Source organism: Argopecten irradians, chromosome 5 (genome assembly GCF_041381155.1).
Source record: "Argopecten irradians isolate NY chromosome 5, Ai_NY, whole genome shotgun sequence".
In the NCBI taxonomy this organism is placed as follows: domain Eukaryota; kingdom Metazoa; phylum Mollusca; class Bivalvia; order Pectinida; family Pectinidae; genus Argopecten; species Argopecten irradians.
In genome coordinates this window covers 9,938,092-9,953,755 of record NC_091138.1, presented here as the reverse complement: position 1 = coordinate 9,953,755, position 15,664 = coordinate 9,938,092, and the positions used below count along the sequence as shown (strand labels likewise).

Genomic DNA, 15,664 nt, shown 5'->3' with positions numbered 1-15,664 from the left:
AGTCACTTCATAAAAACGCCTTTTTGATATTTGGACGCCAGTTGGATTCCAACGATCAAACGGACAGGTCGGTCCACTATCGGACTTTTATTGCATATTTTCAAAGGTTGGATTTCCATATAGAGAACAAGTGTGAAACAGTGAACTTATTGATGGATTGCTATGGACATAATATACAGTGTCTACATTGGATTACCAATATCAGTGAAATTTAAATTTACCTTCTAACCAATGTGCCACCATTTTGTTTATTTATGATATGAAAACCAATTCTAATTAACAATACAAGAAACGAGTACAAACCAATCAAACTCTTAGTTTTGAGTCCTGCTAATTTAACCCAATATCAACGGTCCGAATACAAACAACTTACTATCACACACAGCACAAAAATTCTTATGATACTAACATGAACCTGGTTGTTATTAGGACGTTAATTTAATTAATCAAACAAACATCGGGAATGATGTCCTCCTACCTGCAGGGCTTTAATAGGACATTACGCCCAATAAACTAACTAATCAAACCTCGATCTCGCCATTATTTTTACCTCTGTATATTTTCATCAATGGAGAAATATTCATTTTTTTTATTTATTATCAATTAGCTTCTACGATCCGAGACTACACAGGTGGAAATGAAGTCGATGACATATTTGACCACCAAGACAACATTGGGACGTCCCAGGGTGAGGAAGTACCTGCCTTACCAGCTGACACTATCGACAGCGAGATGGTTAACTATACGCGTACGGATGCTGAAAACTATCGATGTATGGAATATTACTCCTGCATCTCGGAAACCTCACCTCCTGAACCTTTAGGATCATTAAGAAAAGGATTTTACTTCAGTCCTGCATTCGTAAAGAAAGCGTGCAGGTATGTTAAGTGATGTGATAGTCGAGTATAACTGATCACGTAAGGCTATGCAATACAGACATCTATGTGAATCACAATCATTCCCGTAACACTGATATTCCTAGTGAGATACGTCACCAGACCCCGTAATACTACTTTTTTGTGTGATACGTCAGCAAATCCCATAATGCTGACATTCCATCTATGTGAGATACGTTTGAGAAATATTCCTTGTGAAATATGTCACCACCCACTGTAATGCTGATATTCCTTGTGAGATATGTCACACCCACTGTAATACTGACATTCCTTGTGAGATATGTCACCACCCACTGTAATGCTGACATTCCTTGTGAGATATCTCACCACCCACTGTAATGCTGATATTCCTTGTGAGATATGTCACCACCCACTGTAATACTGACATTCCTTGTGAATTATGTCACCACCCACTGTAATGCTGATATTCCTTGTGAATTATGTCACCACCCACTGTAATGCTGACATTCCTTGTGAATTATGTCACCACCCACTGTAATGCTGTTCTTGCTGACATTCCTTGACATGTGAATTATGTCACCACCCACTGTAATGCTGAATTCTGAGATATTCACCACCACTGCTGACATTCCTTGTGAGATATGTCACCACCCACTGTAATACTGAATTTCCTTGTGAGATATGTCACCACCCACTGTAATACTGACATTCCTTGTGAGATATGTCACCACCCACTGTAATACTGACATTCCTTGTGAGATATGTCACCACCCACTGTAATGCTGACATTCCTTGTGAGATATGTCACCACCCACTGTAATGCTGACATTCCTTGTGAGATATGTCACCACCCACTGTAATGCTGACATTTCTTGTGAGATATGTCACCACCCACTGTAATGCTGACATTCCTTGTGAGATATATCACCACCCACTGTAATGCTGACATTCCTTGTGAGATATATCACCACCCACTGTAATACTGACATTCCTTGTGAGATATGTCACCACCCACTGTAATGCTGATATTCCTTGTGAGATATGTCACCACCCACTGTAATGCTGACATTCCTTGTGAGATATGTCACCACCCACTGTAATGCTGACATTCCTTGTGAGATATATCACCACCCACTGTAATACTGACATTCCTTGTGAGATATGTCACCACCCACTGTAATGCTGATATTCCTTGTGAGATATGTCACCACCCACTGTAATGCTGATATTCCTTGTGAGATATGTCACCGCTCACTGTAATGCTGACATTAATTGTGAGATATGTCACCACCCACTGTAATACTGACATTCCTTGTGAGATATGTCACTACCCACTGTGATATTCCTTGTGAGATATGTCACCGCCCACTGTAATACTGACATTCCTTGTGAGATATATCACCACCCACTGTAATACTGACATTCCTTGTGAGATATATCACCACCCTCTGTAATGCTGATATTCCTTGTGAGATATATCACCACCCACTGTAATACTGACATTCCTTGTGAGATATGTCACCACCCACTGTAATACTGACATTCCTTGTGAGATATGTCACCGCCTACTGTAATGCTGACATTCCTTGTGAGATATGTCACCGCCCACTGTAATACTGACATTTCTTGTGAGATATGTCACCACCCACTGTAATACTGACATTCCTTGTGAGTTATCTCACCACCCACTGTAATACTGATATTCCTTGTGAGATATGTCACCACCCACTGTAATACTGACATTCCTTGTGAGATATGTCACCACCCACTGTAATGCTGATATTCCTTGTGAGATATGTCACCACCCACTGTAATGCTGACATTCCTTGTGAGATATGTCACCACCCACTGTAATGCTGATATTCCTTGTGAGATATATCACCACCCACTGTAATACTGACATTCCTTGTGAGATATGTCACCACCCAATGTAATGCTGATATTCCTTGTGAGATATGTCACCACCCACTGTAATACTGACATTCCTTGTGAGATATGTCACCACCCACTGTAATACTGATATTCCTTGTGAGATATGTCACCACCCACTGTAATACTGACATTCCTTGTGAGATATATCACCAACCACTGTAATACTGATATTCCTTGTGAGATATGTCACCACCCACTGTAATACTGACATTTCTCGTGAGATATGTCACCACCCACTGTAATGCTGATATTCCTTGTGAGATATGTCACCACCCACTGTAATACTGACATTCCTTGTGAGATATGTCACCACCCACTGTAATGCTGACATTCCTTGTGAGATATCTCACCACCCACTGTAATGCTGATATTCCTTGTGAGATATATCACCACCCACTGTAATGCTGATATTCCTTGTGAGATATGTCACCACCCACTGTAACGCTGATATTCCTTGTGAGATATGTCACCACCAACTGTAATGCTGACATTCCTTGTGAGATATGTCACACCCACTGTAATGCTGACATTCCTTGTGAGATATGTCACACCACCCTCTGTAATGCTGACATTCCTTGTGAGATATGTCACCACCCTCTGTAATGCTGATATTCCTTGTGAGATATGTCACCACCCACTGTAATGCTGATATTCCTTGTGAGATACGTCACCACCCACTGTAATACTGATATTCCTTGTGAGATATGTCACCACCCACTGTAATACTGATATTCCTTGTGAATATGTCATACAGTATATCACCACCCTGTAATACTGATATTCCTTGTAGATACTGTAATACTGATATCCTTGTGAGATATGTCACCGCCCACTATAATACTGATATTCCTTGTGAGATATGTCACCGCTCACTGTAATGCTGACATTAATTGTGAGATATGTCACCACCCACTGTAATACTGACATTCCTTGTGAGATATGTCACTACCCACTGTGATATTCCTTGTGAGATATGTCACCGCCCACTGTAATACTGACATTCCTTGTGAGATATGTCACTACCCACTGTGATATTTCTTGTGAGATATATCACCACCCACTGTAATGCTGATATTCCTTGTGAGATATGTTACCGCCCACTGTAATACTGACATTCCTTGTGAGATATGTCACCACCCTTTGTAATACTAACATTCCTTGTGAGATATGTCACCATACACTGTAATACTGACATTCCTTGTGAGATATGTCACCGCCTACTGTAATGCTGACATTCCTTGTGAGATATGTCACCACCCTCTGTAATACTGACATTCCTTGTGAGATATGTCACCACCCACTGTAATACTGAATTTCCTTGTGAGATATGTTACCACCCACTGTAATACTGACATTCCTTGTGAGATATGTCACCCACACACTGTAATACTGACATTCCTTGTGAGATATGTCACCACCCACTGTAATGCTGACATTCCTTGTGAGATATGTCACCACCCACTGTAATACTGACATTCCTTGTGAGATATGTCACCACCCACTGTAATGCTGACATTCCTTGTGAGATATGTCACCACCCACTGTAATACTGACATTCCTTGTGAGATATATCACCACCCACTGTAATGCTGATATTCCTTGTGAGATATGTCACCACCCACTGTAATACTGATATTCCTTGTGAGATATGTCACCACCCACTGTAATACTGACATTCCTTGTGAGATATGTCACCACCCACTGTAATGCTGATATTCCTTGTGAGATATGTCACCACCCACTGTAATACTGACATTCCTTGTGAGATATGTCACCACCCACTGTAATACTGACATTCCTTGTGAGATATGTCACCACCCACTGTAATGCTGATATTCCTTGTGAGATATATCACCACCCACTGTAATACTGATATTCCTTGTGAGATATGTCACCACCCACTGTAATATTGACATTCCTTGTGAGATATGTCACCACCCAATGTAATACTGACTTCTATGTGATATACCGTTAGGATAACCATCCCCGATATCACATGATATCTATTTCTGTATTTCTTCATGATTTTCGTCGTAGTATCGAAATAAGCTATTCTTAGTAATACTTGTTTCCATTATTTCCGTATTATTTGCTAATAGTCCAATATATCAAAAACTTTGGCATTAACTCTAATAAACGTTATTTAGCCATTCGTAAATTTATACGATGCAATTTTCTACAAAGTCTGTAAAGAACTGCATTATCAAAATTTTCACCGAAAAGAATGTCTGCAATTTATACATACATTCGAATTCCCTACCTAGCAAATAGCATAATCAAAGCCATGATAGTGTTTAGATTATGACGCTTATTTAAGAAATCATATTTTTAAAACATTGTTATTACACTGTTAGATGTAGAATGATTATAGCGAATTCCTATGATTACCTGCAGGTTTATGAAGAGTGCAGTGTCCTGTTATATCCATGGAGTCTATGATGACTGTCCCGCAGTGACGGAGTCTGTCAAGTCAATAGCAAGCACGTATTCATATGTGTGTGTAGAACCCGGACGATCAGGTGATGTATTTGAAAAACAATTGGGATTAATTGATGATATATATACCCTGCCTTGATTTATTAGCTCACCTGGTCCAAAGGATCAAGGTGAGCTTGTGCTATACTGTGGCGTCCGGCGTCCGTCCGTCCATCAACAATCGACTTCTCCAAAACCGCTGGTCGGAATACAACAAAATTTGACTGGTAGCATCCTTATGAGTTACTGACTAAAAATTGTACAAATGATGGGCTGACCCCCGGGGGCCTGAGGGTCGGGGTCAAAAGAGGTCATTTTGGCTATTTCCATATACAAGGACTTTTCTCTGGAACTAAGGATTCGATAGCACCCAAAATGTAATGTTAGCATCCTTATAGGGCGGGATTTAAAATTGTACAAATGATTAGGCTGACCCCCCGGGGGCCTGAGGGGCGGGTCAAAAGGGGTCGATTTGGCTATTTTCATATTAACGACTTCTTCTCTGCAACTAAGCATGGGATAGCACTCATAATGCAATGGTAGCATCCTTATATGGTCAGGATTCAAAATTGTACAAATGATGGGGCTTACCCCCAGGGAGGCCTGAGGGGCGAGGTCAAAAAGGGTCAATTAGGCTATTTTCATATAAACGACCATTTCTCTGAAACTAAGCATGGGATAGCACTCATAATGCCATTGTAGCATCCTTATAGGGTTGGAATTCAAAATTGTAGAAATGATGGGGCTGACCGTCCGTGGGCCTGAGGGACGGGTTGAAAAGGGGTAAATTTGGCTATTTTCATATGAAAGACTTCTTCTCAGAAACTAAACATGGGAGAGCACTCGTAGTGTAATGGTCGCATTCTTGTAGGATGGGGATTCAAAATTGTACAAATGATGGGGCTGACCCTGCCCCCCCTGCCCCCCTGCCCCCCTGGCCCCCCCCCCCCCCCCCCCCCCCCCCCCCGGGGTCAAAAAGGATTAATTTGGCTATCACCATATAAACGACTTCTCTGCAATTAAGCATGGGATAGCACTCATAATGTAATGGTGGCATCCTTATAGAGTGGGGACTCAAAATTCTACAAATGATGAGCCTGACCCCGGAGCCTTAGGCGCGGGACCAAAAAGGTCAATTAGGCTACTATTTAATTTTTCATATAAAAATCACTTCTTCTCTAAAACTATGTATTTGATAGTATATTCGTATGGTATCTATAGCATCATTATATTGTTGGGATTCAAATTTAAACAAATCGTGGGATCAATTATGCTTATTTTTCTAACTGTAAGAGTCCTTGTGATAATTACTAAAATAAAACCAAGTGAGCGATACAAGCACTCTGGGCCTGTTGTTAGGCTAAACATTTTATCAACAGTTAAGGTCAATTAAGGACGGCTTCTCCTGTATGGAACGATTTGTGTGTGGATATCCGTACACTGAAGTATGCCGCAAAAGACCCAACCTACACATCACAACCAAAACACATTATACTTAATACGGGCAAACCAGTCGTCCCCTTTATGGTCAGCCTTAAAGAGGAGTAGAAACAGCCACTGTTACAGATTATAGTGTGGTTCGGTCAGGGGACATAGCTTTCAGGGGTCTCTCAACTCAACGCCAAATGTAAGGCGGTGTCAGGGGAGGCATTAGGAAGACGAAAAATAAGTTAGAAAGAAAAGATAACAGGTATCTCAAATTGATTTGCCTTTCACGAACTCCTGCCCTTTTGATAGTGCTATGTTATTGACAGTTAACGAACACGCACACTCCACCCGGTCCTACTATACTGACAACGAGCAAACCAGTCGTCCAACTCCCTGAGCTGGGCTTTAAAGTTGTATTGCTGCTAATTTCACTGTAATGATATGTAACTTAAACATTTGATATTCAAACATTGAAATGTAACTTGATGATTTAGCTCCCTAAAAGCATATGTCGGCCTATAAGAGAGCCGAAATCTAGGAATCATATATTCCTGGTTTTGAATAAAGCGCCTTCAATCACCGCCATGTTCAGTGACTTCGGATTCAGAATCGTATCACGTGACTGACGTTCGACACGACCTGCACGTGGTGAGCCAGATTAAATAGCGTAAGCGCACATGTGTTTGTTTACGTTTTCCTTCTGGCCTATATGAGTAAATCATGCTGGTATATGTCCACAGATAGAGTATTTGAAACATTTAATTTACACATTACCGTAAAATATTGTGTGGATCAAATATAGTAATGTGCGAGCATTATTTTCTTTGTAGATAGAGTCTGATGAGGTCGACCACATGTTTTGTTTATGAAAAATTGTTGATGTTTTCTCTTGGTTTCACAACCCTCGTTTTACTTCGAGATTGTCGAGACGATGTTCGGAAGAGTTCGGAATGATTCGGCATCTTTCGAGCCTATTTTTCACGTGTACACGTTAAAAAGATTTTTTACTTTTATAATTAAAGATACTTCCAGTGCTGCAACTTTATAAAAAGTGGTAAAATTAGAAAGTTTAAAACTCAGGCAGACGGAGAAAAATATGTATAACACTTAAACAGTTTTCACTATGACAAAAAAAGCGAAAGTTATAGACCATACAACTTTAAAGCTCAATTGACGACCAAAAGGTAAGGCGGTTTCAAGCCGAGAACGTCAGTTGGGAAGAGGAGAAAATACAATAGCCTTTTGGTTGCCTTGTACAATCATGCAATAGGGGCAGCAGATTAACTTGTAATGCTCTACCTGCATGATTAAAACTTTCGACTACCGACCATCAGAAAATCAATACTTAATGTTGGCCTTTTTTGCAGATATTTACTCATTTCTCCCGTGCATCAACAACTTTGACGTCCAGATGTCATTGATTAGAGCCGGCATTGGGTTCTCTTATTCCATGGAGATTGTACTAAGGTGGCCTGACCCTGCCCACGTGTCTATGATGGCCTGTCAGTAAGTTCCAAAACAATAACTTTTTATTTAGCGCATATATGACTGAATCATAGGTCTTACACTTTTTTATGACTGATCCCCCAACCTCACGTTCTGTATGACTGACCCCTAACCTCACGTTTTGTATGACTGACCTAAAACGTAGCGTTTTGTATGAATGCCTCAAAACATAACGTTATGCATGACTGACCCCCCAAAATAACGTTTTGTATTATCTGACCCCTAACCTCACGTTTTTTATGACTGACCCAAAACATAACGTTTTGTATGACTGACCCTCAAACATAACGTTTTGTATGGCTGACCCCAAACATAACGTTTTTGTATGAGTTACCCCCGAAACATAACGTTTTGTATGACTGACCTCCAAGCATAACGTTTTCTATACCTGACCCTAAACATATCGTTTGTATGATTGACTCCCAAACATAACGTTTTGTATGACTGACCCCCAAACATTACGTTTTGTATGACTGACCCCCAAACACAACGTTTTGTATGACTTACATGTACCCCGAAACATAATGTTTCGTATGACTGACCCCAAACATCACGTAGAACTGAAGGGGACTATAGTGTCTGTCCCCGTCTGTCTGTCTGTTCTGTATGGTTTTCAGATGATAACCTGAGAACTAATTGATGTATTTTGAACAAACTTCACATAATGGTAGCATTTGAGAAAATATAGCATGCATGGGATTGGATTTTGGGTCAAAAGGTCAATTACAAAGGTCACTGTTATTAGTAAGTTAATTAATGGACGCAGGCAATCGTATGCCTCTATAGTCATATCTAAATTACTCTAAGAGAATTTGGTCTAATAATTTTAAATGTGTTTTTTTTTTAAATTTCCTTGCCCTTCATTATTTAGTTATTATTCTAGGAAAGCCTATGGTTTTCATAGTCCATGGCGGGCCCCGAACACGGTAGATATAGTCTTCTATTTCCATTGATTTGGCTTCTTCTCTCAGCTCTCTTTCCCTTTCTCTTTCGCATTTAGTTAGGTCATTTCGTATTTTACAGCGGAAAACTTATGATTATTATTAAATATAGATCGGTTCACAAATTTTAGTTTCCGGACGATAACTTGAGAACACATCAACAGACTTTGTTCAAACTTCATACAATGATAGCATAGGATCCCCCCCGGAGGTGACAGCTTTGGATTAAAATTGGGGTGAACAGGTCAATTACAAAGGTCACTGCTACTAAAAATAGATATCTTGACGATATCTTGAGAACACATCAACAGAATGTGTTCAAACTTGGTACAATGATTGCATAACTAAGCAATAATGATAACTTGCCATAAATGAATTTACACGGGGCTTCCCCAAAATTTCAATGGTTTCCTTTGCCCGACTGTTCGCATTAACCGAACGTGACCGAGAACCATGGTCAAGCGTTATTTGTTTGAAGAGTTTCGACAATGTGTTTGGTGTGCATGGTGAATATGTAACAGATACTTAGTATTAGATTGGTTGTCATGGTAGTATTTCACCTCTTTTTTAAATATAAGCTGTATACGGTGTAGTTAATATTAAGTTTTTTAACTTGTGTCAACGTGTTTATCACGTTATTTTTTTCATCCTGAAATGTATGTTTCCTATATCGCCATTACAGGACGATGGAGAGACTGTATGACGAGGTCAGTAGCACTGTACAATTCAGCTGTTCGGAAAGAGATCGCAGTACAGCAGAAGGACTGTTGGTAGCGTCGTTACGAGTTGTTATAAGTAAATATAATTGTTCCATTGGCGAGAACAACGAAACTACTCCGTGATTCAAGAGATTGCAATGGTTTTCATTTTCAAAGATAAACATTGTCAAACTCAAAATTAGACCATGTTCTATCTCTAAATAAGTACGAATGATTCAATATAACCCCATACAAACCTTTTGTATGTTGAATGTATTTTCTTTTGTCTAAAATAAAACTTTCAGCAATTGAATATTCTAGTTTTGTTTGGAAGTATAATCACCTTGCATTATCGGTACAAGAACGTTAAACCTAATACACCGAACCGGATATACTAGTACATGGTGGCATACAGATGTTTGTTATTAAAATGACAACATCGCAATATTTTATATACCAATCTTCATAAGGAAAAAATACATTTAAGCCTGGCGTTGTCTCGGCAATAAATCAAGGCTATTTATTGTGAACACGACCAATAGAGTTATTGTTTGTGACCTTTCCTTAATACCTGGGCCCAGTTTCGTGAACAGTTCTTAACTTAAAGGGATTCCTTAACTTAAAATTGTCCATAGGAAAAAGCATTACAGATTTTAAAGAAGGCTCCTTAACTTCAGATAGCTCCTGAAATGCTTTCCTATGGGTGATTTTAGTTAAGGAATGCCTTAAAGTTAAGGAATGTTCATGAAACTGGCACCTGTTCGCTGGTACTCTAGTTGAAGAATTATAACTTCATAAAAAAGTCTAGACATGACTTCAAGTACATTGTATGTCCATATCCTTGATGCAATAGCACAAGGACTTCATTTTCCTTCAACACTCTGGTTGATGTGTTCTTATCAAAGCGGACGCTTGTTTTTCAAAAATACCTCTTTTGCCATGGGACACTGCTTTTACTTACCTCTATTTACTATTGCTGTCTGTCAATTTTGTGTACAGACTTTGAAGAACGGTTAACACTGTGTTCAAAATGGTTTGGACTTTAAAAAAATACGGCCTTTAGTTATTAAGGATTGAGTACAAGTTGTCAAACTTCTACATGTATGGAGCCCTATCCTACACAAATCACAATCACTTACCCACAACATAAAGAGGATAGACATGATATACAAGTGCTATAACTAACCTTACTATACAATCTTGGTGAGAGAGTGGGTACAAGCGATGGAGGAGTTAGAATCGTTTTGTATTAAGGATATTTCTAAATAAAATCAAGAATAAGATCATTATCATTTTCAGATAGGTATGGATCACCAAACATCAGGGTTTGTAGACCGAGTGGGATTTAAGCATTCAATTCCTGAAAAGGTCTATACGTTATACAACAGAGAGGTTACAGTATGATAACTCACAGACAAAACCGCACTGGCAGAGTTGATGATTGATTGACTCTGAATAGATCGTGTTGAAGTGAGCTTTATTTCTCAATCTCCATTATATATATATGCAGGATATAGTCATCCAGCCACCAATGCAATAACCTGTGTAGAGGATTTATAAATTGTTTTTTGCGAAGAGTTGCTCTAAACATGATGAACGTTCCTAATTGTCTAATCGTAGCGAAGGAAGATAGAGGGATGTTTGTTCATTGTAAATTTTACAAGTTAAGTTTAAGCATAGATCTACGGTCAGGTCAGGTTTCAAAGCCAGTTTCCTAGTATACAGATTGTCGACATGTGTTTGAGGGAATCCTAGCAGCTCCTAACTGGATTATTGTATAATCTGTCAGCATCTGCATCACTTCACCCATAGATCTATAATATTTTGCCTGCAGTCCTGCGATTAAGAATCCATATTTACAGTTGGAAACAATTATTATACTGTTTATGGTGGTCAAAATATTTAACATTTAGATTATTAAACTTTATGTCAATTCTATGTTTGAGATCGGCAGAGCCCTCAGATTGGGTATTGGATACAAGACAACAACAGTAACAACAGCACGTTGATCACCACACACTTCACCCTCCGCGATCTATCATTAACAGGGGGTAGCTTCAATACTTCCCTGTTATTCTCTATTTTTTACCAACCTGTTTGTGGAGCATTTGGGAAAAAATCTCCTATAGTTAAGACATTTGAAACACCCTCCGCAATCTCCTATAGCTAGGACATTTGAAACACCCTCCGCAATCTCCTATAGCTAGGACATCCGAAACACCCTCCGCAATCTCCTATAGCTAGGACATCCGAAACACCCTCCGCAATCTCCTATAGCTAGGACATCCGAAACACCCTCCGCAATCTCCTATAGCTAGGACATTTGAAACACCCTACGCAATCTCCTATAGCTAGGACATTTGAAACACCCTACGCAATCTCCTATAGCTAGGACATTCGAAACACCCTCCGCAATCTCCTATAGCTAGGACATCCGAAACACCCTCCGCAATCTCCTATAGCTAGGACATCCGAAACACCCTCCGCAATCTCCTATAGCTAGGACATCCGAAACACCCTCCGCAATCTCCTATAGCTAGGACATCCGAAACACCCTCCGCAATCTCCTAAAGCTAGGACATCCGAAACACCCTCCGCAATCTCCCATAGCTAAGACATTTGAAACACCCTCCGCAATCTCCTATAGCTAGGACACACGAAACACCCTCGACAATCTCCTATAGCTAGGACACACGAAACACCCTCTACAATCTCCTATAGCTAGGACACACGAAACACCCTCTACAATCTCCTATAGCTAGGACACACGTAACACCCTCTACAATCTCCTATAGCTAGGACACACGAAACATCCTCTACAATCTATAGCTAGGACACACGAAACACTCTCTACAATCTCCTATAGCTAGGACACACGAAACACCCTCTACAATCTCCTATAGCTAGGACACACGAAACACCCTCTACAATCTCCTATAGCTAGGACACACGAAACACCCTCCGCAATCTCCTATAGCTAGGACACACGAAACACCCTCCTCTACAATCCTCAATCCCTATAGCTAGGACACACGAAACACCCTCTACAATCTCCTATAGCTAGGACACACGAAACACCCTCTACAATCTCCTATAGCTAGGACACACGAAACACCCTCTACAATCTCCTATAGCTAGGACATTCGAAACACCCTCCGCAATCTCCTATAGCTAGGACACACGAAACACCCTCCGCAATCTCCTATAGCTAGAAGACGTCGAGGATGAAACTGCAGAATATAGGTTCTAAGTAAGATGCAAGGAGTATCCGTATTTGAGAACCCTTAAATTGGAAAGTTATGTACAATGTATGTAGAAGATCAGTCTTGATATAGAGTTATTGTTCTTTGCCCGCTAACATCATCGGTAACATTTCTTTTTCATACTTTGCTTTTTTACTTTGTGGGTCTCCGATCATGCTATTCCCGCAGACCTACACAAATGTTGTTTGTTTAAAGTAATTATACTAATTGATAATAATATAAGTATGCTGGTAAACCACATCAATCTACACTCCACTCCCACTATCTCCTTCATTCACAATTTCTTCAAGTTCTTCGTTTATTTTCCAACACACTTCTGTTCCATGTATACAAATATTGCAAACATGTTAGGAATGTCGCCATATATCGACAATTAAATTATGTCTTTTCTTTTTATTAAAACTGTCTGAATCATATTCATCCATTTCCGAAGCACTAAAAAGTCCAGCCGATCCCGACCTCCCTCCCCCAGATGCCCTCAACAAGTTCGTCAACATTTAGAGACACTAGTATGCCAAACCAAGAGTCGGAATTAACCACACTAACCGGTAGTTCTGTAAGTGACAAACCTAGTAAAACATCCAGATTCAAAACTGTATCCGAAAAACAAATAAAGGACTACGAAGAAAGCAACCAAAGCAAAGCAACGAAAAAGAACACAGCGTGGGGTGTAAAACTGTTCCAAGGTGAGGGGGGTGGGGGGGTGGGGTGATATATATCTATATATAAGCAGGTAAAGGGAGGCTACTCTTACAGAGAAATCAGAGCTTACCTGAGTTATGGTATCAGATTCATAAATATACATATTTCAGATAGTATTACCATCAAGAAGAAGAACTACAAAAACTGACATAAAATGAAAATAACAAACAAACAAAATATGTATACTGTACATGAACACAAAATATGTGTTTTTGTTTCCCCAAATCGAGGAAACTACTCTTGAAGAACATTTACAGTTTTTGCTAATACAATTGAATATAACATCAACTCGCACTTACCATTTTAATCCAAACAAGAATAATTATGCACAACACAAAAACTCTAATCATAATAAAATGTTTATCGTGGATCGGTAAACCAGTGACTTAGTCTCTGGCGGTAGTGCTGTCCACTACCTATAGTCCATTACCGACCTTTTATAATGAAATCTCAATTGTTTCAGATTGTGAAAATACTTGGACAAGTACACGTAGGTCTATATTTCTATACATTCCTTCTGAAATTTGCGTCATTCAGCAGGAAATCTTCTTCCAAAGGAGTAACGAACAGGATTCTGGGTTTTTTGCCGTTTTCCAGGATAACAAATAAGTTTCCATCTACGCTTTAAGAATTCTTAACACAGTTCAAATCGTATGCTGTTTTCAGTTTTTGTTGGTTAAGTGTTGTTCAAGTTGAAAAAATTCACCTCCTTTTCCTTAAAGACATACTTAATGTTAGAAAAACAGTCAATACATCTATGGTGTTTTTCGAAACGGGTAGATATTCATTGTATGTTCAACGTAAGACAGCTGTTGTGAAATATTGGTTAAAACTATTGAAAACAAACAATTGCATTCTTAAATCTTGTTATGATGCACTAGTCGAATTGAATAGCAGAAAACCTAATTGTAAAACGAATTGGGTCTATCATATTAAGCACGAACTTTGTAGTTTGAGATTTGGATATGTTTGGAAAAATCAATGTGTTTATATAGTGTGTTTGATGTATCTCCTAAATGTTATTTGTATAAACATATTGTTGATAATTTTTGTACACAGCTCTATTTAATTAAGCCTGTAAATCATAAATTCAAGAAGTTTTTAAGTCAATTCCGTATGCAATGTCATAGTCTTAATATCGAATCCGGACGTTATAATAATATTCCTAGAAATCAAAGGACTTGTTCATTATGTGATAAAAATGACGTCGAAGATGAAGTACATTTTGTTCTTCTCTGTCCGGCATATTCTGAATTAAGAGAAAAATACATTAACAGATATTTTTATCATAGACCAAGCGTGCATAAGTTTATAGAATTATTCTCTAGTAAAGATGTTAAAATTTTGAATATGTTGGGTAACTTTTTCTTTCGTGCAACAGAGAAAAGAAAAACTCTGCTCACAATTAATTGAATGATAAAATTGCTTTTTATTTGCCGTCAGCATCAACGTGGGTTCTGTTGTGATCACGTTTTTTTATACATATGTAGCTTATTAGTATATTGAAATACTGAAATATTGTCCTCCGCCATCTTATACTTGTATACATTGTATGTCATATTATAATGATAATAATTGTACTGTTCCCTATATGCTTGTTATGCATTTGGATGAAATAAAAAAAACTTGAAAGATCCTCAAACACAGTCATGCCGGCACAGGTACCCTTCAGCTGTCGTCTCGCGCGGACAATCTCGTGCTTTTTCCGTCTGTGTACAAACTTTACAATAATGTTCCTCGGACGATCTTTACTGAATTTACCTAGCCTGTGGGCAATGCCAATGTCCTCACTCCGTACGGGAATGTTCAACTTACTGTTTACAAAAGACACAACAGTTTTAACACAGTCCTCTACATATAAG

At 39.0% G+C, this 15,664-nt stretch overlaps 1 protein-coding gene across 1 annotated transcript in view; it reads left to right on the top strand.

The window, feature by feature from the left end:
• LOC138322814 (uncharacterized) overlaps nt 1–10,150 on the top strand; it is a 40,535-nt gene extending 30,385 nt beyond the window's left edge. Inside the window, exons 2-5 of the mRNA XM_069266937.1 lie at nt 608–878; nt 5,184–5,308; nt 8,060–8,198; nt 9,822–10,150. Coding sequence (XP_069123038.1) covers nt 608–878; nt 5,184–5,308; nt 8,060–8,198; nt 9,822–9,981 — 695 coding nt within the window. The 3' untranslated portion in view covers nt 9,982–10,150. The remainder of the gene's footprint in view (nt 1–607; nt 879–5,183; nt 5,309–8,059; nt 8,199–9,821) is intronic.
• Nucleotides 10,151–15,664: the final 5,514 nt, after the last annotated feature.